This window comes from Ctenopharyngodon idella, chromosome 23 (assembly GCF_019924925.1).
Source record: "Ctenopharyngodon idella isolate HZGC_01 chromosome 23, HZGC01, whole genome shotgun sequence".
NCBI lineage: Eukaryota > Metazoa > Chordata > Actinopteri > Cypriniformes > Xenocyprididae > Ctenopharyngodon > Ctenopharyngodon idella.
Genome location: NC_067242.1, coordinates 23193292 through 23216554, shown reverse-complemented (window position 1 = coordinate 23216554; position 23263 = coordinate 23193292). Strand labels below are relative to the sequence as shown.

General features: G+C 38.9%; 2 protein-coding genes and 1 long non-coding RNA gene across 8 annotated transcripts in view; 1 reads left to right on the top strand and 2 right to left on the bottom strand.

The window, feature by feature from the left end:
• gnal (guanine nucleotide binding protein (G protein), alpha activating activity polypeptide, olfactory type) overlaps positions 1-16231 on the top strand; it is a 150174-nt gene extending 133943 nt beyond the window's left edge. For both annotated transcript variants that reach the window (XM_051882747.1, XM_051882746.1), the window contains exons 11-12: positions 13340-13407; positions 13720-16231. In XM_051882747.1, the coding sequence (XP_051738707.1) occupies positions 13340-13407; positions 13720-13866 (215 nt within the window). In that variant the 3' untranslated portion in view covers positions 13867-16231. The remainder of the gene's footprint in view (positions 1-13339; positions 13408-13719) is intronic.
• LOC127506353 (uncharacterized) overlaps positions 1-23263 on the bottom strand; it is a 253846-nt gene that overhangs the window by 39580 nt on the left and 191003 nt on the right. The gene's annotated exons all lie outside the window — the stretch shown is intronic.
• Positions 1-23263, bottom strand: part of mppe1 (metallophosphoesterase 1) — a 157818-nt gene that overhangs the window by 39580 nt on the left and 94975 nt on the right. The window contains exon 9 of one of the 5 annotated variants that reach the window (XM_051882741.1): positions 14389-14619. The exons of 3 other annotated variants lie outside the window; for them this stretch is intronic. In XM_051882741.1, coding sequence (XP_051738701.1) covers positions 14590-14619 — 30 coding nt within the window. In that variant the 3' untranslated portion in view covers positions 14389-14589. Of the gene's footprint in view, positions 1-14388; positions 14620-16532; positions 17535-23263 lie in introns of those variants that run through there. One more of the 5 variants, XM_051882740.1, reaches the window with a different exon arrangement.

Here is a 23263-nt window from a genome sequence, read left to right as displayed (position 1 = left end):
ATCACAGACTAGTATTAAACTAGTGACAGTCTGGTCGGGGAAGCATACACCTGTTGTCTACCAATTTTTATTTTATTTTTTCTCTCTCTCTGCCGCTGGGGGTGCAAGCTTCCCCCAATAGTCTAGTTGGGAATCATACACCCGTTGCCTAATACATAAACTATTACTTTTTTTTCTTCTATTGGGGGAAGCTTACACCCCTAGCAGCAGCAAATCTGAAACAGCAAACATGTTGTAAATCACAGACTAGTATTAAACTAATGGTAGTCTGGTTGGAGAAGTATACACCCGCAGCAATAGCTCTGACTTAGATGAAGCATACAGCTAAGCAATGAAATACAGTGCTTCCTCATTCATGAACATGATTTCTGCTCCCGTCGGGCTGATTCCTTCGGCTGTGGAAGTGAAGATGAGCAACTACAACATTGTTAATGCTGAATAAGAGACCTCTGTGTATTTAAGGACAAGCATGTCACAATACTCTGATAAGTTTTAAGACACAGAAAAGTTGCTAAATTAACACAGAATGTTGCAATATGATCGATTATCATAAAGTGCATAAAATCTAAAACAACAGCTGAAGATAGCATGTACCTGAATAAACTTACCACAGTATGCTTATAGTATGTGACAATGACACTAGAAGCTTAGGTAACAAGCATTTTTTTTATACATTTGCCTTCCATAGCAACTAGATGCCTTAAGAACAGTGAGTTTCCAATAGCAACCATACCTTTAAGAACAAGCGTATCCAATAGCAACTATAGCTTTAGAAACAGCATGTTCCCAATAGCAACTATAGCTTCAAGAACAGCTTGTTCTCAAAAGCAACTATAGCTTTAAGAATGAGTGTTTTTCCAATAGCAACTATAGCTTTAAGAACAGCGTGTTCCCAATAGCAACTATAGTGTTAAGAATGAGCGTTTTTCCTATGGCAACTATAGCTTTAAGAACGAGCATGTTTACTATGTGCTGCGCCACAGCAGAAAATCTGTTTGTACCATGAATCGTTATTCACTGTCTCTACCTCAAAGATACCTGAATCTGCAATGTATAGTGCTAAACACAAGGCGACCCGACCAGCATGACTAGCTGTGTTTCCATTACAATTTGGGCAATTTGAAGGGTAATTGCGAATTGAATTATGCTCAATGGAAACATGTGAATTTCACAAAAACTCCCAAATCTCGCAAAAACGTTTTTACGCTCACATGAGGTGGTTTTTCAGGCAATTCGAAAAAGGAATATTTCACAAAACTGCAATAGAAACAGTTTTTTTTCGCATTTACAGGCCACCTGATGTACAGTCACATCATCATTCTTTAAAGATAGCTTGGTATGTTTGTACAGAAGACGAGAGGGTGGTGCTTTTCTTTTCTTATTTATGCATCTCTGTCCTCGCGCCTCAGCTTCACCCCATAGATGCAACGGGAGGATGCAAAAAATGAAAACGAGGATGAGGTAATCGAAGGAAATCTTATTTGTATATTGGAATATTTTTCATCTCTCGAGCGTCAGTTTAAGCGTCATCAGCTGTGCTCGAACCTCGAGGGATCAAATAACATGTCAAACTTATGTTATTGAAGTTTGACATCTAATACTAATAGTATTAATCTATTAACAATTAATAATTAACATACCAGAAACTAATAGTATTAGATGTCTATGCACCTGTGCATCCTTGCTCATAGCTCCTCAGGAAGCTTTCTCACTCTTTGTTCCTCACCTCCTCACGGTGCATTTATAGAATTGAAATGGCATAGAATTAAAAAAAAAAAAAAAAAAAAAACGGTTTCCAGATCAGAGGATGGAGGAGCGAAGAAATGAAGCATCCATTGGAGTACTGAAAAGCACCCAGGGAAGCATATATGAGGGAGAAGGGCTGTCAGAAGCCGTGGCAAATATGATGCTCCAAATAAAGCTCTCAGAAAGAAGTATCTTTTAGAAAATGACTTGTCGCGGGGGGAAAATTACTCATCGTGAGAGTTTTAGTCACATAACATCGGTTAATGGAAACGCTGTCATTTCGCAATAGTTGTTTTATCGACATTTAGAAAATATTGCAAAAGTTTTGCGCAAATCTGTAATGGAAACGCGGCTTATGTTGCCATACAAACGAAAGCGACCCGACCAGCATGTTGCAGTGATCAGTCAGTTGCCAATGACAACAGATAAGTAACGCACATTGCCAATGCGATTGTAAAAGCTTTGCACAAACATTTTTACTGAGAATGATTAGCAACAGCATGTTGCCAATAACCTGATAGCTTTAAAACAATGAGCATTAAAAGGAACTTAGCTTAGCTTCTGAAAACATTCAGAGATGAAGGAGAGTGAAATAGCCGGCTGTGACATGGATGCTTGATCTTCTCCTGAAATCCTTATTCATGCAGGGAGTGCAGATACATCTGAACTTGTTCTTGAGTCAGCCATATTACTATAATTTCAGCGAGTTCATGTCTAATTGCAGCGATGCAAGAAGCAATGCTAACCCAGTCACTTCCAAATCAGGCAGCTTATTATTAAATCAATGCGGCGAATTCGCGTGTTCAAGAGGTGAAATCCATGTGGGGAATAAATCCCTCTCGCTAAATTCCCAATTGCACAATTCCTAGTGAGATGATGCGATTTTGCCTGTCGAATTCACCATTTAATTAGCTCCTGAGAAATGCGATAGCTGCTGATAATACTGAGGAGCTTATATATGGATGCTGTGATAGGCGTCGTATTCCTATAGGTAGAAGTGAGTCACCTGGGAGTCAGCTGATGCGAGCTTGACTGACATGACCTGCCAGAACTGATGCTAACGCTTGATTTCTTAGTGCAGTTATGAAATCGCAAAGGCTGCGATTATTTTTTTATGCGCGACTTGTCAATGAAGTATGGCTCCAAATGCTAATCCATCTGAAAGCACTGCGAGTTTGAGTCGCTTATAATGTACATTTGAAAAGGCAACACACGTCAAACATCTTTCCAGACATGAGAAGCATTTATTAACATCTTGTCCAACAAAAGACAACATTTAAATAACTCCAAACTCACTTCATAATGACAGTTGAGCATCCTTCTGTGAGATGATGTGGCTTCTTAAGGCAGGAACACACCAAACCGACACCGACGAACTAGTGGCGACGAAAGCAGACTGCGGGGTTGGCTCACGTCAGCAGCGTCTGGGTCCAAAGTTGCCCTGACACACCAAACCAACGCTCGACAGCCGACGGCCAAGTAGCACGTCTGTTCTGCGCCTGCGTAAGATGATATGCCTTTCCGTACCAGCAGGTGGCAGTAGCTGAACAGCCAATCAGAATGATCAGATGGCCCGACGGACTGATGAGCTCCAACGCCGATTCAACATGTCGAATCAGCTGAAAAAAAGCCGACGAGGACCAACTTCAGCCAACGGTGCGGAACACACTGAGAAAACCGACCGTCGGCTTGGTGTGTTCCTGCCTTTACACAGAATAAGGCAGTCGTGTGTTTATTAGTCATGTTTAATCAATCAAAGCGTTTCAATCTTCTGTTTATTCACAGCGTGTTATCTTCTTCTGCGGGGCATATTTGGAGTTTTTGCGCAAGAGCGCCCTCTGGCTTTCAGATGGAGAAGCATTTACTACTTCTGTCGACCACTTCTGTCCTTATTTCTTAGAGGGGAGGGTCTATGGACAGGTAAATGTATGGGCTTTTTCAGGACTTTTGATCTAATGGATGAAATTAAGCTTGCACAATTTACATATGGATGCACACAAAGATGATGGAAAAACACACGGAGAGCAGCAGCTTTCGTTTCTATTCTGCAAGCTGCAAGACCACACCAAATGCTTAGAGATCAGGGATGGTGAGAGAACACTGTGCTTGGTACGTTTTTCGTCTTCAAACCAAACTTGGGTCTTCAGTCGAGAAAGTTTAAATCCATGAAAGCAATCCGGTCGAATGTGTTTTCGACTACCACTGGAAGTGGTTGAAAGTGGACAAACTCAAAATGTTTTAGACCCCGTTTAAACCTGTATTTAGTGTTGTTTACTTGTGATCTGATCGATGAAAATGCTTCTTAATACTAGGTGTAAACAGGGCCAATGAATATTCTTTTCTTAAAGGATTAGTTCACTCAAAAAGTAACATTTCTGTCATTAAGTACTCACCCTCTAGTCATTCCACACCTGTAAGACCTTTGTTCATCTTCGAAACACAAATTAAGATATATTTGATGAAATCCGAGAGTATCTGACACACACATAGGTAAACCCTGCACACCCAGTATGTTTTCTCAGTCCCAAGGCCTTTATGTGCCATACACATCCATGGTTCCAGGGAATGAGACACTGCGTCTTAATGCATTTGGGGAACGCCTTAGCGGGAACTGGTGTCTGAAACGCTATCAAATCAAGGCAATCGTATTGGTCGGTGACAGCCTATGACTTCACTACTAGTGCAACCCAAACGCACATAAGGAGCACCTAAAGAACAAGTCATCCACTTATCATCTGAAGGGACTGTTCAGCAGGCGGCCCCGAGGCATGGCAGGGCGACGCAGTGTCTCATTCCCTGTTCTCAGGGAACCATGGTTACATGCATAACCTGAGACGTTCCCTTTCGAAAGGGAACTCGCACTGCGTCTTAACGCATTTGGGGAACGAAATACCCACGCCGCCATGCTGAGGGGAGTGCATGCCAAAGAATGGCTGTGACAAATATCAGAAACAATTTCAAATAAAATTCCAAAAAACCCTCCTCCTAAGGGTCGCAAAGGCTGTCAGTGACAGGCTTGGAACCAACAACTTCAAACAGAAGGGGTCCCTTTAAGGGAATGTGGCCAGGGAGCTGAAAGGAGCCCTGGCCAGTCACTTCTTAGGGGAGCATAGTCTACCCTGACTGCCACCAGGGAGGCCGACCTGGTCCTACTTAGTAGTAACCTAGTCTGGCCAGCAACCTGTCTGTTACCAAAACAGAATCTCTAAAGCACTAGCCTCCAGAGAAGGGGTCCAGAAAGAGGGACTGCAAACTGACAGTAACTGGCAGTAACCAACTCAGACCGGACGTAGAGACTTGCATCCTGGGGAGCAGGACTCAACATAGCGCTTTGAACCCTTGCAATCGAGGGGAGTTACTCTGCTCAACCTAGGATCTACAGAACGCTTCTTAATAAGCACTCTGGAGGCTGAGTACTCTAAATAGGGTCCCTAAAGAGAGACGTACCTCCAGGTCCAACAGGAGCTGATCGATCAAGGGAGTTCTTAATAAAAATAACCTTTTAACTCCCTCGGGTCGGCGGTCACGCCGGCGATACCACCTCGGTTTTTTTCTTACCAGTGTGAAAGAGACTCAAAATACTCCGTCAATGTTGCACATATAATTAAGAGTTATACACCATTAAAATTTGTGGAATATCTTCTTTTATTTGTGTACACTCAGAGTAAAAACAAAATGATGTGCTTTTTGCAAAATAAAGAAAACTAACATGATGCGTGATCTCTCGTCTCCCTCTGAACGAAGTTTAATCCGATAGTTCTCAGAAAATGAACTGTAACTTAGTGAATACTAATGACACAAAAATGAGACTTATGTCTAAAAAAACGTTGAAATGTCAGGTTTTAAATCGTGTAAGTCAAATCGAAAACAAATATTCTGTGTTTATGTAATCTGTATGAAAAGAGACACATGTCAGACGCCCGTGATTCAGCTCATTATCCGCTAATGCGGCCACGCCTACGGAGCGAGCGCTATTCAGACGCAAATTCTGAGGCAATACATGTATACATCATCTCAATCGTGCATTTATTGTCTTGAAAAGTGTTTATCTGGATGTTAAAGCCATGGTTAGCGATCTCTGGAAGACATGCCGTTAGTTCCTGAATTTCCTGTTCTTCTTTAGAGTAATTTGTGGACTAAAGGTGTACAGAGCGCCCTCCGGCTGCAAGTATGAATTGAAAACACAGTATCCAGCGCTCACAGTGATGACAATAAATACTGAATAAATATTACTCCTCTGTATAGAAAATTGACATAAACATATGAGAATCCATCAATATTTCTCCAAATGTGCATGCTTTTAAGCTAAAAGACTATATGAAATGCCATAGAGGTAACATGAATGTTCAGACGCTTTGCATCACAGAAATACATTATATTTTAAAGTATATAATAGAATACCATTATTTTAAATTGTAATAATATTTCACAGTATTGCTGTTTTTTCTGTATGTTTGATATACACCATGATGAGCTTGAGACATGATCACAGAGGGTTTTTTCACAGCCTAGCTGACTGAAAGGCCTCATTAATATGCAGCTCATTAGAGGTTCTTTATGCAATTCTTTTGTCTTCTCAGGTGTAAATCACCCATTATTCATGATGATTCACGCCTCCACGCATACTGTGTTTCTTGACAAAAAGTGTCTTACAAAAACTAAATCAATATATTGTTATAAATGAACGAGTATGCAGGATAATTTTTACATCATTTTGAAGTAAAAATTCTAGTCTACAACCTCCAATACCCAGAAGTCTTATGAGCACAGATTTAATATATATTTTTTGGCTTTATTTCAGTGACTTAAGTTTTTTGTTTTTTCAATAACCACGCATAAACGTTATTCCTTCAAAAACACAAACATGTACATACATGTTCCTCTCATATTATGGTAGCCTAGTTTGTGCTGAATACAGTGTAATGACACTTTTTCTATTAATATGTTTATGAACAACTGAAAAAAGCACAAATGTCAGGGCATGTCAAAACTTCTCCAGGGCCCCGAAAATCCTCAGACCCCAGAGGGTTAAACCTCAATGACCAACTCAGGGGCGAGGTCCTCAGCCTTAAATACTGACCTCCCAGGGAGGTCTCACGAGAGATCAGACCTCGGGAGCGCAGTACTCTAAAGAACGATCCTCAATGCGAGGGGAGTACCCACTGGACTACTTGGTAAAGATCTAGAACTCCAGGGCTAGTATCAGGGAGGCTCCAATGGAGCCAGAGCTACCTGATAACCGTCTGCTCAATTCTGCCCAAGGAGGGTCAACTACTTGGTAGCAAATTAGAGATAGCCACTAGAGGTATGCAGGCTTGGAATACTCGTTTGCATTGCCATCACGAGCCGTGTACTCAGCATATCGCTTTCTACCCTTAAAACAGGGGGATTACGAGGAGGAGGAGGCCTCAGTCAGGGCCTACTACTCTAGCATAACACGGCCACAGGCCCGTGCTCAACTCGCCCTGAAAGGGGGGAGTACTCGACACGCTCAACCTGAGCATCACTAGTGTTGGGCACATATGGGGCACAGAGCTCTGGGAGAGAAGTGAGCTAACCCGAGAAAGGCTCAAAGGTAAAAACCTGAGCAAAAACTCGTCTTGGAGGGAGGCCAAAGGCCGTCTGAGCTCAGCTCTGGAGGAATGGAGGCCCCAACAGGAAGAAATTCCTCAGGAGGGGCCTGCAACACTCGACTCCATGACTTGATAATAATCAAGGAGCTTTTGGTGGAGAGATGCTCCAAGCTCAAACTGGACAAAGCTACTACCAAAGCTCTAGAGAGCGGAGACTTCAGCATAGTGCTTTCCACTCTCTAAACGAGAGGAAGTCTAACAACGCTCAAGGACATCCACAGGGGAGGCTTTCAACGAAAGCCTACAACACCTGGCTATTTGTCTGTGCCTAACACCACCAGGGAACTGAAGCTCAGCATATCGCTTATACTCTAATATCAAGAGGAGTTTCAGCTCAACCTAGATACATTGAGGAGGCCATAAGGCCTGCCACTTGCATTAATAGCCTAATCAGGAAGGCGGGCCCTGGCCAGGGACGACTCTCACAAAGAGAGGAGGTGTACTAGGATCACTAGCTGCTAGTCTTAAGCTGGAGAGGCTCTCCTAGGAGTAGCATACTCCGGGCTACTGCGTGCTAGGAGGCGGAAAGCTACAGCTGAACCGCCTCTGTCAAAAAAGACATATTCCTGAGTACAAGCCTAAGCCGGATATCGGGGTGGCCCAAAAGAAGGGCCAGCACACACACACTTGAGGACACCAACTTCCTGGAGCTCAGTGGAGCAGAGGCTTCAATAAAAACTCTCAAATGAGAGGAAGCCAACATACTCATCATAGGGTGATTGTCAAGGTGGCCTTGCAGTAGGCCAACGTCAAAGACATCAACTACCTAGAGCTCAAATGGAGCGGCAGCCTCGAATAGAGACTCTCAAACAAGAGGAAGCCAGCTCACTCATTACAGAGTGATGTCAAGGGTGGCCCAGAGAGGGCCAAAACCTACCGTCATGATCTATCTGGAGCTCGGGGGAGCGGAGGCTTCATCATATTGCCTTCTACTGATCGAGAGGAAACCGCTTCACTCGACCTAGGGAAGGTATCAAGGGGGCCTAAGAAAGGCCAAACACCTCAAATCGTGATATTACCTGGAGCTCAGCAGAGCGGTGGCTTCAACAAACGACTCTCTTTAACGAGAGGAAGCCAGCCCACTCAACCCAGAAGGATTATCAGGGCGGCCCCGGAGGGCCGAACACCTGAACTACCTGAAGCTCAGATGAGCGGCGGTCTAAAATATCAACTCTCAGATCGAAAGGAGGCCATGCCATTCACTACAGGTGATATTTTGTTCGTAGTGCTACCTTCTATTAAGACCTCATAAAAGAAAAGAGGCATATAGTAAGGGTGCCACGATAACCTTCCCTAATAATGGGAGCTCCAGGGCCCCAGTTTAAATGCCCCAATACATAAAACATAGAATAAACATCCTCTTATTCCTTTCTACAGGGAGCTGAGGTCACTAAATTTGTAATGGCTCTCACAGAGGTAACCTAAAAGCTCAACCTCAGACTTCAAAGAGCAGAGGCCTAAATGTAAAAGTGGCCTGCCATACTCTGCAGTCTGAAAGGATGCGCTCACTAACAAGCTCTGTGCCGGATCCACAGACGGGTTCAAAAAGATGGAACCAACACATCATTGGTCCAGCCTCAGGCCTGGTGTGAAGCGCCTGGGATATAAAAGAATAAAAGCCCCCTATTATTCCTTTCTATAGGGAGCTGAGGTCACTAAATGTAAAAAGGTTCTCACGCCAGAAAAGGCAACCTGCAAAGCTCAACCTGTAACTACAGTAACTACAGAATGTTGTAGCACAGCATAATCTGCCACCGCATATGTCCTGCCATATACAGACAGGACCGGCTTCATAACACATAAATGAAGGTGCAGAAAGGAAACACGCAACTAGGGTTGCCAAGGGAAACACTCAAGTGTGAGTAAACAGCCTTATACAGGCGAACGCGTGTGCTCCTAGTCCAAACAAACAATGCACAAGTAATGTATGTGATAGATGTAAAGCTTGCACACAAACCTACACATCGCTCGTCCAAACGTCAATAGAGCATTGCTTACTGGTATAGAGGACGCATCCTAAATCAGCTAAACACTCTCATAACAAAAAACCTGTCCTGCTTCCCTCGAGAACAGACAGACAAACAAGAGTGGAGCTTCTTCGGCAGGAAACGCTCACAACGCATGCCAACAAAACTCTCAAGCACTGGGTATGCATGCTCTAATAAAGACGCACGAGTCAAGTGTGTTACCAGGTAACTATACATTGATGTGCACAGTGACTGAGACGTCTGTAAACAGCCATTCTTACCTTTGAATAGCGCTTCAAACAAAACAGTCCCTGAAAGACGAAAGAGGATGACTTGTTCTCTAGGTGCTCCTTATGTGCGTTCGGGTCGCACTAGTAGTGACGTCATAGGCTGTCGCCGGCCAATACGATTGCCGTGATTTGATAGCGTTTCAGACACCGGTTCCCACTAAGGCGTTCCCCAAATGCGTCAAGACGCAGTGCAAGTTCCCTTTCGAAAGGGAACTTTACTTTTTTTGGTAAATATTGGTAAAAATTCTTAGACATCACTACTTTGGCTTCTGGGGCCCAATATTCTCATCTTTGATGACTATTTTGAGTGTTTAGGATTTTTCTTTTACAAAGTTGCCTACTACAGCTGAAAAAAGTATTGTCAAGACATCTGCTGGGAAGTAAATATAGAGACAGGACCTCTTGGAACTTTAATAGAATACCCCTGCTGTATGGTATTGAAGCATCCAAGTGTAGCAACGCAATGCTCTGTTCGCTTTGACTTGTTAATGAACCATTTAATCTTCGAAGGTCTAAACGCAGCATGTTATAGCTTGCACTTCTGCAGCTGAAGCTGAATTTCTTTTTCCATTTAGACTGCAGGTTTTTTTTTTTTTTCTACGCATCATTTTATTGTATGTGGATAATTCATATAAAACAGGGAAATCGCTCCGAAAGTCTGTCCTGTCTTGCCTGTGAGCTTCACTGACGTAGTCTTCACTCCTGTTGGTTGTTGCTCACAAAGTTCACTGCTCATTTGCATAAACGTAAACTTTTATGAACTTTATCACTCGCTTGACACGCCTACATTCTGTTGCCAGTAGTCACTGTTTCTCGTGTCGCCAGCTCTCCTTTGAAAATGAATGTGATACTTATCGCTGCGTGTCTCTGGCTTTTAAGCCCCGTTCACACCACCAGTGACTGTAGCAGGCTGAGTTTAGCCAGTGTGTTTAGCTGGATATTCACATAGCCAGCAACATGCAGTGACAAAGCAAAATGATCCCATTCATTATAAAGAAAGAAGTCAATTTAGATCTACCTTCAAGCCTACATGCTTATATCCATGCTTTTAGAGTATTAACTATAATTGGATTATCATGTATCTCTTTTATTTTTTGAAAGCTCTTAACAAAAAGAAGGGCTCTTAAAGGAAATTGTGAAAATGAGGATTCAATATCTAACCAAGTTGAGGAAGAATCATTACTAATCCACTCTGCAATGTATTTCAGATTAATAACATCCTGTCTAGTAAAAGGGCCATTAAGAGATTTGTTTTGTGTAACTGAAATTGTTGGGAGATTAATTTTAGAGAAAAAGTCAACCATTTGTTTGAGATGGTCACGTGTTTTCTCAGCAGAATATAGATTCATATAAAAATCTCTAAACGAGTTATTAATATTCTTATTATCATGGAAAATATTATCATCTGAGCCAACAATGCTGGCAATAAACTTTGATGCTGCATGTTGTTTTGTAATATATGCTAGAAATCTCCCAGATTTGTCTCCATGCAATCTTTGTTTCGAGTATCTTATTTTCTTCTCTGCATCCACAGTGAAGGAGACAGTCTAGAGCCGCTCTAACTGCTTGTAACTCTTTCAATAAACCTGCTGAAGGAGATCTATTATACTTTTTTTTTCCTTAACCAATAACTGATTCTCTAAGGCCCTTTGATTAATCATTCTTTGATGTTTTTTAGAGGAATTATATGAAATAATTAGCCCCCTTGCATACGCTTTACAGGTTTCCCATAATAAAGATGGATTATCTGTGGATAAAGAATAGACAGATAGAAAGGATTTAAATTCAGAAGAAGAATAGAATAGATAGAAAGGATTTATATCCAGAAGAAAAGTAAACTAAAAATGTGCTGTCTCTAAGGGACAGTCCACTGTATTCCTAAATTGAAGCTCCATAGTGACACTAGCATGATCTGACAGTAAAATACTTTCTATATTACAAGATCGTACTAAATGCAAACTGTTTTTGGCATAAAAAAATAATCTAATCTTGACTGACAATGATAGGTGGTAGAAAAAATTGTATATTCCTTATCTGCAGGGTGAAGAGTTCTACAGACATCTACAAACCCAAGATCTTTACAAATATTCTGAAGAGATCTTGCCTGAGCAGTTAGAGATGCAGAGCTATGTGGGTGTCTATCTACAAAGGGATTCAATACACAATTGAAATCTCCACCCACAATTGTTAAATCTGCTGACCTGGCAATCAAGTCCAAAAACACTTTAGTAATAAAGTCAGCTGAAAGAGCTGTAGGATAGTACATGTTTAGTATGAGAATAGTTTTACCTTGCAACACGCCTTCAATAATAACATAGCGACCATCCCTATCTTTAATACAGTTTAAAAATTTAAATGGTAAATTACGTTTAATGAGAATAGCAACACCTCTACTTCTAGATGTAAAAGAAGAAAAGTATATCTGCCCAAAAACACCCTGTTGTAATTTTAGATGTTCTACGTCACTCAAATGAGTCTCTTGTAAAAGCGCAATTTCGAAATTTCCTTCTTTTAAAAAAGCAAGTATCTTTCTCCATTTTATAGGAATATGGATACCTCGAACATTCCAAGTAGACACCCTAAGCACTGACATTCAATAATCTACAGACAATCAGTGCAAATATAATACAGATAATCACAGAATATGTTCCTGTAAGTGTACCCTTAGGAAATCTGAACTTTAAACAAAAATGAAATAAAATGCCAATAAAACACAGAAAACTATACAAGGGAACAAACCTGCTAAACATGCTAGAAGAACTATTCCTCCTCTTTTCTTGTGCAGACAACTGCCTACCCCCCCAAACACAGCTCCCATCTTTGAACATAGGGTAAACACCAACCTCATCACGCTCTCAGTAACACGATACACGTCTTCACTCAGCAAGTTATTTTGTTAATGTACCACATAACTGCTCGCGAAAGTTTATCAAACTAGCCCAGGTTGTCAATGAAAGCAGTCACGTCATCTGGTGAGTCGAAGCGCTTCACTGTCTCGTTGATGGTCAGCTTCAAAGTTGCAGGATACAGCAGGGCATACTCAATCTTCATCTTCTGCAATCGCTTTTTGATATCACCATCGCAGAAAAATCGTTGAAAATATTGATCTAAAGACATGGCACAATAACCATTCAACCAAGCAGAATGATTTCACTGAGTGAAAATATAAATTAACTGAATATTTGAACTGATGTCACGGGAGCTCGTCAAAAGACGTGTCTACTCTATGACGCCATCTTCCTCCCCAATATTACTATTGTTGATGTATGATGTTAACCATTAACATCATTGCTTTTGCCTTTCGTATAAAATGAAGATGACTCCACTCAAGCCTCACTTGCCACTCAGAGTGTGTGCGTGGCTATAGTGTGATTAGTCTGCCCTTTTGACCTATATAAAAAGAAATTTTCAATTAGGTCAACATTGCATGTTCAGTTTGTTTAAGCTAAATTAACTTTAAAAGTCTATCTGAACAGCGTTAAGTTCTGCAAATGCAACATCTGATTCAATGTGATGAAGTGCATATATCTATGTAAATATGCAATTTACTACAGCTGCTTGAAAATGCACCTTGAAAATGCTTGAAAAGTGCTTTAATTCAGAAAAAGTTTAATTCGGAAAAAGTGTAAGAACCCTTACCTAAATATATGTTCCTATGGCCTTGCATACATTAAACAATAATCTGTTTTCTTTATATACACAGCAACCCCTGACCCAGGAGAAGATCCGAAAGTGTCCAGGGCAAAGTTTTTTATCCGAGATGAATTTTTGGTATAAATGTTTTTACTCTCTTTATTTTTCTTATTTTCACTATCTATAATGTTAAGACACTATCAATGTTGGTATAACATATGTGTATGAGCTGTAGTACACTTCTGAACAATAAATTGCTTTGCTATATATAATTAAAGTTATAAGAGAAAATCTGTAAAATGGGACTTCTAACTAGTCATCATTTCTATAAAGCTTTTTACTATTTTTAATTACTGTTTTGCATGTCAGCTACCCATTTGATATTCATATTGTTGGTATAATACTGTAACTGCTTGGACTGTGTGTGTGTGTGTTTGCATGAACTCACAGAAAATCAGCACAGCGAGTGGCACAGACAAACACTACTGCTATCCTCACTTCACCTGTGCCGTGGACACGGAAAACATCCGCCGTGTATTCAATGACTGTCGTGACATTATTCAGAGGATGCACCTGCGCCAGTATGAACTCTTGTGATTGGCTACCTGGATCGGTTGCTCCTCCAATCAACACTTTTCCAGTCCCACATCACATGGGCTGAACTACTGAAGAGTGACAATGTTGTAATGTTTTTTTTTTTCCCCCTTTTCTGCATTTCACTTGTTTGCTTTCTTTTTTTTTTAATTTATTTTAGTCTATATATGAGATCTGAAGTGAGAGAGGGATGAATGATATGAATGTGTGTGTGTATAAGATAAAATTAGTACTAGTTTGTGTCACTCCCAGGTCATTCCTTTCTTTATATTTTATTTTGTTTTTCAACATTGGCTGGCTTTAGATAAGGTTAGATTAGATGTGGTTAGACCAGCTGATGTAATGGAAACTTGGTAACCTGTGACCTGTGTCAGGGTGGTCTGACCTTTGACCTTTCCCCTCCATCTAATGAAGGGGATATTGGAGTACTTGACATAGGAGTGAAGGGGTACATGAAGGGTTTAATTTTGCAGGAGGCAAAATTCACAATGTAGCACCTCTATATTTATCCTTTTTTTCCCCACCTTTTTTAGTTTAGTTTCATTTTTAATTGCCTTTTTTTTTCTGCAAAGTGTGCAGAAAGGACTTCAGGGCTAGATAGGAGTTTGTAACCAATTACAGAGCACAGAGCGTAGTATAGGAGCAGGGGCCTGTGGAATTTGCATTTTTGCAGCAGCAGGCGTCCATCTTGGGAGAACCGCCACTGGCCAACAGATGCCTCCTTTACTATGGGCAGTCCCCATTTGGGAGGTAGTCCTAAATATAGATGAAAAGAAAAACACAATATATTTTTAGGGGGTTTGTTTTGTTAATCCTAAAAATGTGCAAGGTCGCTCAATCTTGTACAGGACTGCAAAATGTTATTTTGTATAACTTCAACAAGAAAGACAAAACTTTGACTTGTAGAAGCTCTTTGTGCCTTTGAATATGGCTGTACCTGTAAATGAGGATGAAGTATGTGTGATTGGACAGCGCTGTACAGCTTGATGTCAAATATTACATGCAGCACAGCGTGCTGATGGGAAATCTGTAGACTGAGTTTTTTCTGGTTTATAAAGCTACTTAATGTCTTTTACTATATAATGAAGAAAAATTAGGCAAAAAAATATTGTATACAATATGCAAAATTAACCACTTTGTTCAGAAACTGCAAATACAATATGTCTTAAAATTATTTCTTTGAATTTCTGTTTTCGTCAAACGGAGTCAGCTTTAAAACGTTGGAAATCTTTTCAAATTTCCAAAATTTTGTCCTACTGTTGTTTCAGGTAGGGCACATTTTTAGAAGCCGCGTATATGCAGACTGTACGCAGGGTCGTGCCGATGAAAGCGTGTAGATATGTGTGATTGCATGCGTGTGCGCATACGCATGCAGATACTATACCACATTGTACTGTAAATCTGCGCTCTATGTGTACATATACATTTATAAAAAAAAGTGAAAACATATATTCTATAAATATATATGTACAATTATTCATAATAATATGTGTGCCTATATGTATACATATTTATGAATGTTTAGCGAGGTTGTATGCATAGCTATGCATATACAAATGCATAATATAGAAAGAATGAGGAAGTAAGACTAGCGATGTCTTACTGGCCACCCTGAGCGCATGCTGACTGCGCTGGCATTGTGAATGTGAGCACTGATAGTATAAACCTCACAGCTTGAGTGGGTCCATACGGTCTCTCTCACTCACCAGTGGGGCAGTTATCATAAGTTAAATTAATAGTGCACCCCAAAATGTTTATATTTTTCATCATTTGTAGATCAAATGTACAGAAATAACTGCATGAAAAATCATCAAAAATTTCATTTGTGTATTCAAAAGATTAATAAACAGCATGCAGATTCAGAACAACCAGAGGTTGAGTAAATGAAACTATTTTAATTTTTGAGAGAAATATTCAATATATTAAACACGAGCGACTGCCTAGATTCCTCATATTTAAAACATACGCACTTGAGTCCATGCAAAATGCCCTACAAATTTTTAATTTGATCCTTGACTGTACTCTTGCGGTTCACTTCTTAACTGGTGAAGTACAGGGACAGTGTGTGACGTAACTTTAGGCTGTGAGTGGCTGTAACACTGGTAGATAGGCTTTATTTTCTTTAGTCTCCTCTGCAGCTTTTACATGTTCAAACTTATTTCAGAAACTAAAATTATGAGTGACAATAAAGAAATATTAAAAATAATAATAAAAAAATGTGTCTGGCCTTCAAGGATTATAAGATTTCTTTCTTTTTCATTTCTTAACGATTATTTTAATTACGAGGCACATTAGAAGACCTTGGTCTGTTTAAAATGGAGATGTTGGAAGAAATGTAATTTTGCAAATAAAATACCTCTAAAAGAAACTTGAGTTTGCCTTTGAATTGAGTAATGTGCTGTAATCACTACTTGAAAACTTGGTTGCAGCTAAAATTCTTTATTTCCTAAAATCTGTTTTTTTTTTTTTTTTTTTTTTTGTTGTTTTTTCTCATTTGATAATCAGCAAATACTGAAGCCATTGTTTCAAAGCTCTTCATACAGTCTGCATTACCAACATAAATCTTGACCAAACAGTTAATCTTACTTCCAAAACTTGCTTAAATCACCAAAACATAGCTAGTTCAACAATAACACACTGACTTAAAAAACAGCACCACTAACAGAGCATTACATTATGTAATTTATTCAGTTTATTAAATGATTTTTCACAGAAATTAATGTCATAACAGAATATAAATAACACCTTTTTAATAAAGCATATGTAATAGAAATGCTGCAATTTGGTTTTTGCATGTCTTCCATTTATGCATATAGTACAAACAACAATGACAACAACAATCTTGAAAAACCAGGGCTAAAAATAATTACAAAAAAAAAAAAAAAAAAGTATAGTAGGGTAGTGTGGTGGGGGTGGGGCGGGGTACTGAAAACATGACACCTGTGTAATCTTTTAGCTAAAATTGCAATTAGCCATCTTTGGAATATTGTAAATGTTCTGCTATATATTTCAATATAATTACTGTATAATTTTTGATACAGAATTTTTTGTTTAATGCGTTTTTAATAGATTGGAAAGCAGTGTAATAGCATTTGAAAAATGTGCGGCAAATAAATAGTTTTACAGGTGGTATGAATGACAAGAGTTTTTAGGAGATGTGGTCATTGAATGCATTTGTGTGTGAACATTAAAAATTGGTGCAGGTTTGTCCACACAGACTTCTGTTTTGCTGACTATGTGAAGAGTTTTGACAGTGTGAGTTTTGATCAATGCAAATTAGAAATCGAAAAATAATACTAACAATAAAATACTACTTCACAGTTTTAATTGTGCATCAAAAATCATTCAGCATTTTAAATAAAAAGAAAATACACTGAGAACATCCAAACCAGGAAACTCACTGATTCTCAACATTTGCTTGTTTCTGTGAACATGAACTCAGAGCTTCTGATACAATTCAGTGCCACAAAACCTGTGTTTTGTGCATGTTACAAAGTCTTGTACTTCGCTAGAAAGCTATTTGTCAAGTGCAGTGATCTCCTGAACATCTTTAGATGGATGAGTGTTATCAGTGCAATGATCAGACAGCTGGTGCAGTACAGCGCTAACACGCTCCTCTCCTCTGGCAAAAAACACTTTGACAACTTGAAGTTGGACCTGGAGAATATTCCCTACAGGAAGTGACAGAATATACAACAACATTTAGTAAAATATCAGTTAAATTTCCTTATATTTGTGGGCTATAATTCCTGAAACTCTCCAAGTATTTTTCTCTTGCAGCTTAATAATTAACATCTTATATTACATCACCTCTCAGGTTTGGTGTAAATGCAGATAAACTTGCATACATCAGTAAAACACTGTGACAGCAGTTCACTGCATGAAACTAGGACCAGTTAACACAAATTATATTTCACTTATTCACATCATGTTAACATGTATGGCTGTTTTTTATTGCAGGAAAAGTACACAGTAGAAAACAAATTTAAATTAAAACACATGATTATTGACCTATTGTGCTAATTGTGAAATTCCTTAAAAAACAACAAAAAAAAAAAAAACAGAACACTACTGAAAAACATCCATTTCATACAGTCACACTTTCTGTATATCTGCCTAATTGCAGTGATGGATAAAAAAAAAAAAAGAGAAATCATGACAAAAGCCATCAAATTTGCCTTGATATTTTGTTTTTAATTTGATCTTGAACCAATTAGCAGAAGTCATCACTCACTACATGTGTGACATCACTAACAACAGTTTTAATGACGGATAAGCGACTAACTAGTAAGATTCTCCAACAATGTAGTTAAAGTTGCACTATGCAGGAGTTTTGAAGAAAAAAATAATATACTCATACAAAAATAATACATCTCAATCATTATTATCCACTAGAAATGTGTGGTGGTTAGGGCTGGGACAATAAATCGATGCATCGCGAATCGAGAAATGATTCTGGATTGATTCTGAGGTTTTCTGAATACACTGCGATTCTCTCTCAAATTGATTCTGAGCTTAGTTTTTAACAGCAGATGGCACTGAGTGATTTAGAAACAGCTGTACTCTGCTTGCTTCCAATTCCTTACACACACCGCTTTAAACCTTCTATAAAATAATCATTCATAAAGTTCGAAAAGGTTGAAACAAAAGGGTGTTTGTAGTGATCTGTTTACATTAATCTCGTGTTATAAAAGCATTCTGAGGTGCAAGTAAATTCTCAGAATCAGCCCGAACACGAGTGCTCTTCTTCATAAGCATTTGAGCGTGTAATTAAAAACTAGCCTAGAGCGCCATCTGCTCTTATAAACTAAGCTCAGAATCGATCCGAGAGAGAATCACGATGAATTCAGAAAATCTCAGAATCGAGTGATGCATCGATTTACTGTCCCAGCCCTAGTGGTAGTGTTTGTGTCTATAGAGACACTGCCCTGTGCATGTATTTTCCTATTTTCTTCTTGAATAGCTGTGCTCAAGACGTTTCTGGGCTGCAAACTTTGCCCAGTGGGTGTGTAACCCCAGCAAATGACATGCGGTGCTGGTGAGGGTGGAACTTTATTGTGTCTAAAGCTCAGGAAGCTCTCCTACATAAAAAACATCTCACTATTTTTGCTGTTGTGTTTACAAACAGTAACTGAAAATTTCAGCATAATGGAACTTTAAGTAGTGAGTTGCGTTGTTCTTCAGGAAATGCACCCCTATCTGAGCTGGAAGGAAAAGATGATTGTTGCATAAACGACTACATACCGAATAATCAAAACGATCTCTAAACTAAAACTGAATCTTAATAGCCAGGTATATTCTGAAAATGATAAAGGCATTTTGGATGAAACAAAGGCAGAAAGGGATAATAAACACAAGGATTTGCCTTGGATTTACTCTACTTTGCTTTCAAGTCTTAAGCCAATAAAATACTTTTGGTGTATTTGCTGCCCAAAAATAATAGTTAAAGATTGGGGGGTGCAAACCTTAAACCTCTGCAGATACTTTTTACATATTTGAAATGGTTTGATCCACATTAACAAAAGAATCAGTATGTCTTAGAAAAAAAAAAAAAAAAAACCTGAAAACTCAAATTCAAATTTTTTCATCAGTTAATTTTACCCACAAGAACAAATTCCATTTCTGGATCTGCTAAGGTATTTCTGTTCCATTGTGAATAGATACAGTGAGCGTGACAACAAAACATACATCTCACCTCATACATCATGGATCTCCAATCAAAAGGTCTAAAGGTTTATTTTCTATATAATATAGCTCACCATATCACAAATGTGGAAGCAAATGGCTAAACCTAAAAAACTAAACTTATACAGATGTATCTTTGTGAGCACAAAACATCTACATTAAGTTCTGTGTCACTGTAAAATATTCTCAACTATTTCTATGATTTCTCTGAGGGTGCTTTCACACTAGCACTTGAGGGGCCTCATTTATAAAGCGTGCATACACACAGATTTGATCTTAGAGTGTGCGTACGCTTAAATCCACGCCAACGCTCATATTTACAAAAACGGTCTTTGACGTGTAAAAGTGCTTAGAGCCACGTCAGGGTCTGAGCAGACAAACACACTTTTCTTGGTCAGATTACTGCAGGTTTTTGGAAATCTAAGCTATTCTTGCAGTTCGCCAAGGATTTGGACGATGACTGGTGATGTTTTATATGTAAATGACATTAATTTAGTGTCATTTAAAACGCGGAGAACTGAAACCATTCAGCTGCGCGCAAGTTTAAGATTATTTGCGATTTATAGATTTCACATCTGAAAGAGGCATACGCTCATTTTCTGTGTGTACGCTTATTCTATGAATCACACGTACGCACATCGGAGAAATGATTGTAAGATCAAATTTAGTGCGGTTTCTGCGCAGTTTTATAAATGAGGCCCCTGGTGTGCACCCATGCTCGATTGAGGTCAGAGTTTGGTTCGTTTGGATGATGTGAACGCAGTTTTCTGAAGTCAGGTGCACACCCACGAACCGTACCAGAGTCTGCCTAAAAAAGGTGGTCTGGGGTACGGTCCTTATGAACTCCGATACGCTTCACTGATGATATGAACACAATCGTACAAAATCACGGTAGTGAACCAGTATTAAATGACGTATGACTTGAAAAAAATTCTGCATTACATCAGCATGACCGGTGTCTGAAGCACTTGACAAACACGCCAATTTGTTGGCTGCCGACAGTCTATGACATCACAAGCGGAGCGCCCCTAATTATAAAAGAGCACCTGTAATACACGGCATCAACACCTTTGTCTGAACGAGATGTGCAAGCAAGCCCTGAGCATGGCAACAAGACAGAGCAGCTAAATTCCACTTCGAAAGGGATCGTCTAGGTTACATATATAACCCTGGTTCGCTGAGAAGGGGAACGGGGAACCAGTACCCACTAAGCCATGCTGTGGGAATGTCTGCCTAACAAAGCTGGTAATATGCACAAACAATGAGCATAGCATAATTTGATTCTACGGATTGCTAAGCCGGAGTCAGAGCACACCCCAAAGTGCATTCAGATGACTTACATAGACTGTATAGTGGTACCGCTCCCTAGGCCAGTGCTTCTCAACTAGGGGTGCAACAGTTCAAATTACTCACGGTTCGGTTTGTATCACGGTTTTAGGGTCACAGTTTCTGTACGGTTTGGTATGTGCTATGTTCAAAAAAAGAAGGACTACTGTCAAATAAAAATAAAGAAAATAAGAACAAATAATCAAACTACAAGCAACAGCACAATTAAAAACTTACAGTAGAGCAAAGATTCAAATAAAATTAAAGCTGCAAGCAGCGATGAAAGTGCCCTCACCGCCAGCCGTTGGCCTTAGGAAAAAGTGAACAGTGGGCAACGTGTATGTAAGCAACTAAATACAGGAGAATTATGGCAAAGTCATTTCAAAGTGCCACACTACCTGGTGCCAACAGCTGGCGCTTTGACTGTAACTGAATATTGCCATGTAGATGTCTTCAGGCCAGGACTATTATCAAACGTGAAGTTTGGAGCAGATCAGACATTGTATGCCTGAGTTACAACAACTTCCTGTTCTGTGGTGTTAATCGCTCTACTTTTATTTGTGTGCACTCACAATAACAGCAAAGCGTTGTGCTTTCGTAAAGTAAAGAAAACAAACAAGGTATGCTTTCTGCTGTCTCTGTCTCCGTGAACTTCTTTCTGAAACGTAACACAATAATGAACTGAAACTTAGCAAATATTTGCCACACAGACATGAAAAAGATGTCAATGGAAAACTTGAAATCTCTACTTTTAAATTAAGTAAGTCAAATCAAAAACAAATATTCTCAGTTTATGTAATCCATAAGAAACCAAAAAGAGGTACAATCTTTCCCATTTGAGCTCATTATCTATAATGTGGTTACACCAGAGATGACAAAAGTATACACATCCTTCACTCAAGTAGAAGTACAGATACTCATGTTTCAAAAAAAAGACTCTGGTAAAAGTTGAAGTACTGACTACACTTTTGTACTCAATGTAAAGTACAGAATATGGGCTCTGACATGTACTTAAGTAAAAAGTTAGCCATTACTAGTACCTGCTTTAGTGTCATGCTGGTAACTGGACCTCACATCATATTAATTGATACATTAAAACAAAAGAACTTACATTTGTTAGCTAATGAATGTATCCAGGCTGAACAACCACCATGTAGAATAGGGGCGGACTGGGGCAAAATTTCAGGCTGGGAAATCTCACACTTATCTAGGCCATCCCATGCAACCACACCAAATTCTGAAACCACAGCCAACCCCTATATTTATGGCCATCACATAAAGGTTTAAATCCTTAGGCTGGGGCCTTGCAAAATAATTAAAAGTTCTCTCTTGAACTGCACCTTCATTTCCATTTTCCTTTACAGTCTCTTTATTTTCACTGATATCTCTCGGACTCTCACTTGTGTGTGTGTGTGTGTGTGTGTGTGTGTGTTTACTTTTTTCGCTAATTTTCTTGTACCTGTCACTTTTTCATCAGCATGTTTTTGCACATAATATAAATTTTTGTTAAGTTTAAAGTATTACATTACGACCATGTGTTTTTGTTTTATCCTAAAATGACTTAAATACTCTAGGTTTAACAAAACTATTTTCTATATTGCCTAAATGTCAAAATTAGTACAATAACTACATCATGACAATATCTTTATAGAAAAATCCCAATACTGAACATGTTATTGCATTATCATGAGTCATGTTTTTCCCTTACGAAAATTAACCGGTATTTTTTTGGACCGGTACGTAATTGGGTCAATACCGGACTACTGATAAGCTTCAGGACAAGCGCTGCTTTATCTCTATACTTAGTAGTTGGGTCATTCTATTAAAATGTCCACTTTTGGTATGGCAAGATGTCTTAAAATGTTTTTCCTTTTCTAACATTTAAACTTAGACCACATTATTAGATTGCCCTTTGAATTTATGAATACACATAAATGACAGCTTAATAATTTTTTATCTTTTTTGTGCATTTATTTAAAGACCGCATTTTTTGTCACTGGTTGTACTTTTTTGGCAATATTTAAGGTTTTTATGAAATATTATTTCTCATTTTTTTCAGCACATGCAGTCAGAGTTACAGAAAAATAATGATAATGCAACAAATAAGGAGATTGTTTTATTTATTTAAAAAGTTTGATGGTTGAGGTTTGTTAAAAGTGTGATCGAATGATTTTAGTTCATTTGCGTAACCATGTATTTGCTATAATAATGAAAATATTTGAAAAACAGTTATAAACAAGTAATGATGCAGTCCTTTAAATTTTAATTCTTGAGTGTAGCAGAATTAAATTATTATCATGTCACATGTGACATTTTATTTTATGTGACAGAAAAAAAGTAACACCAGTGACACAATGAATCACCAGTGACATTCATAAGACCAAAGTTC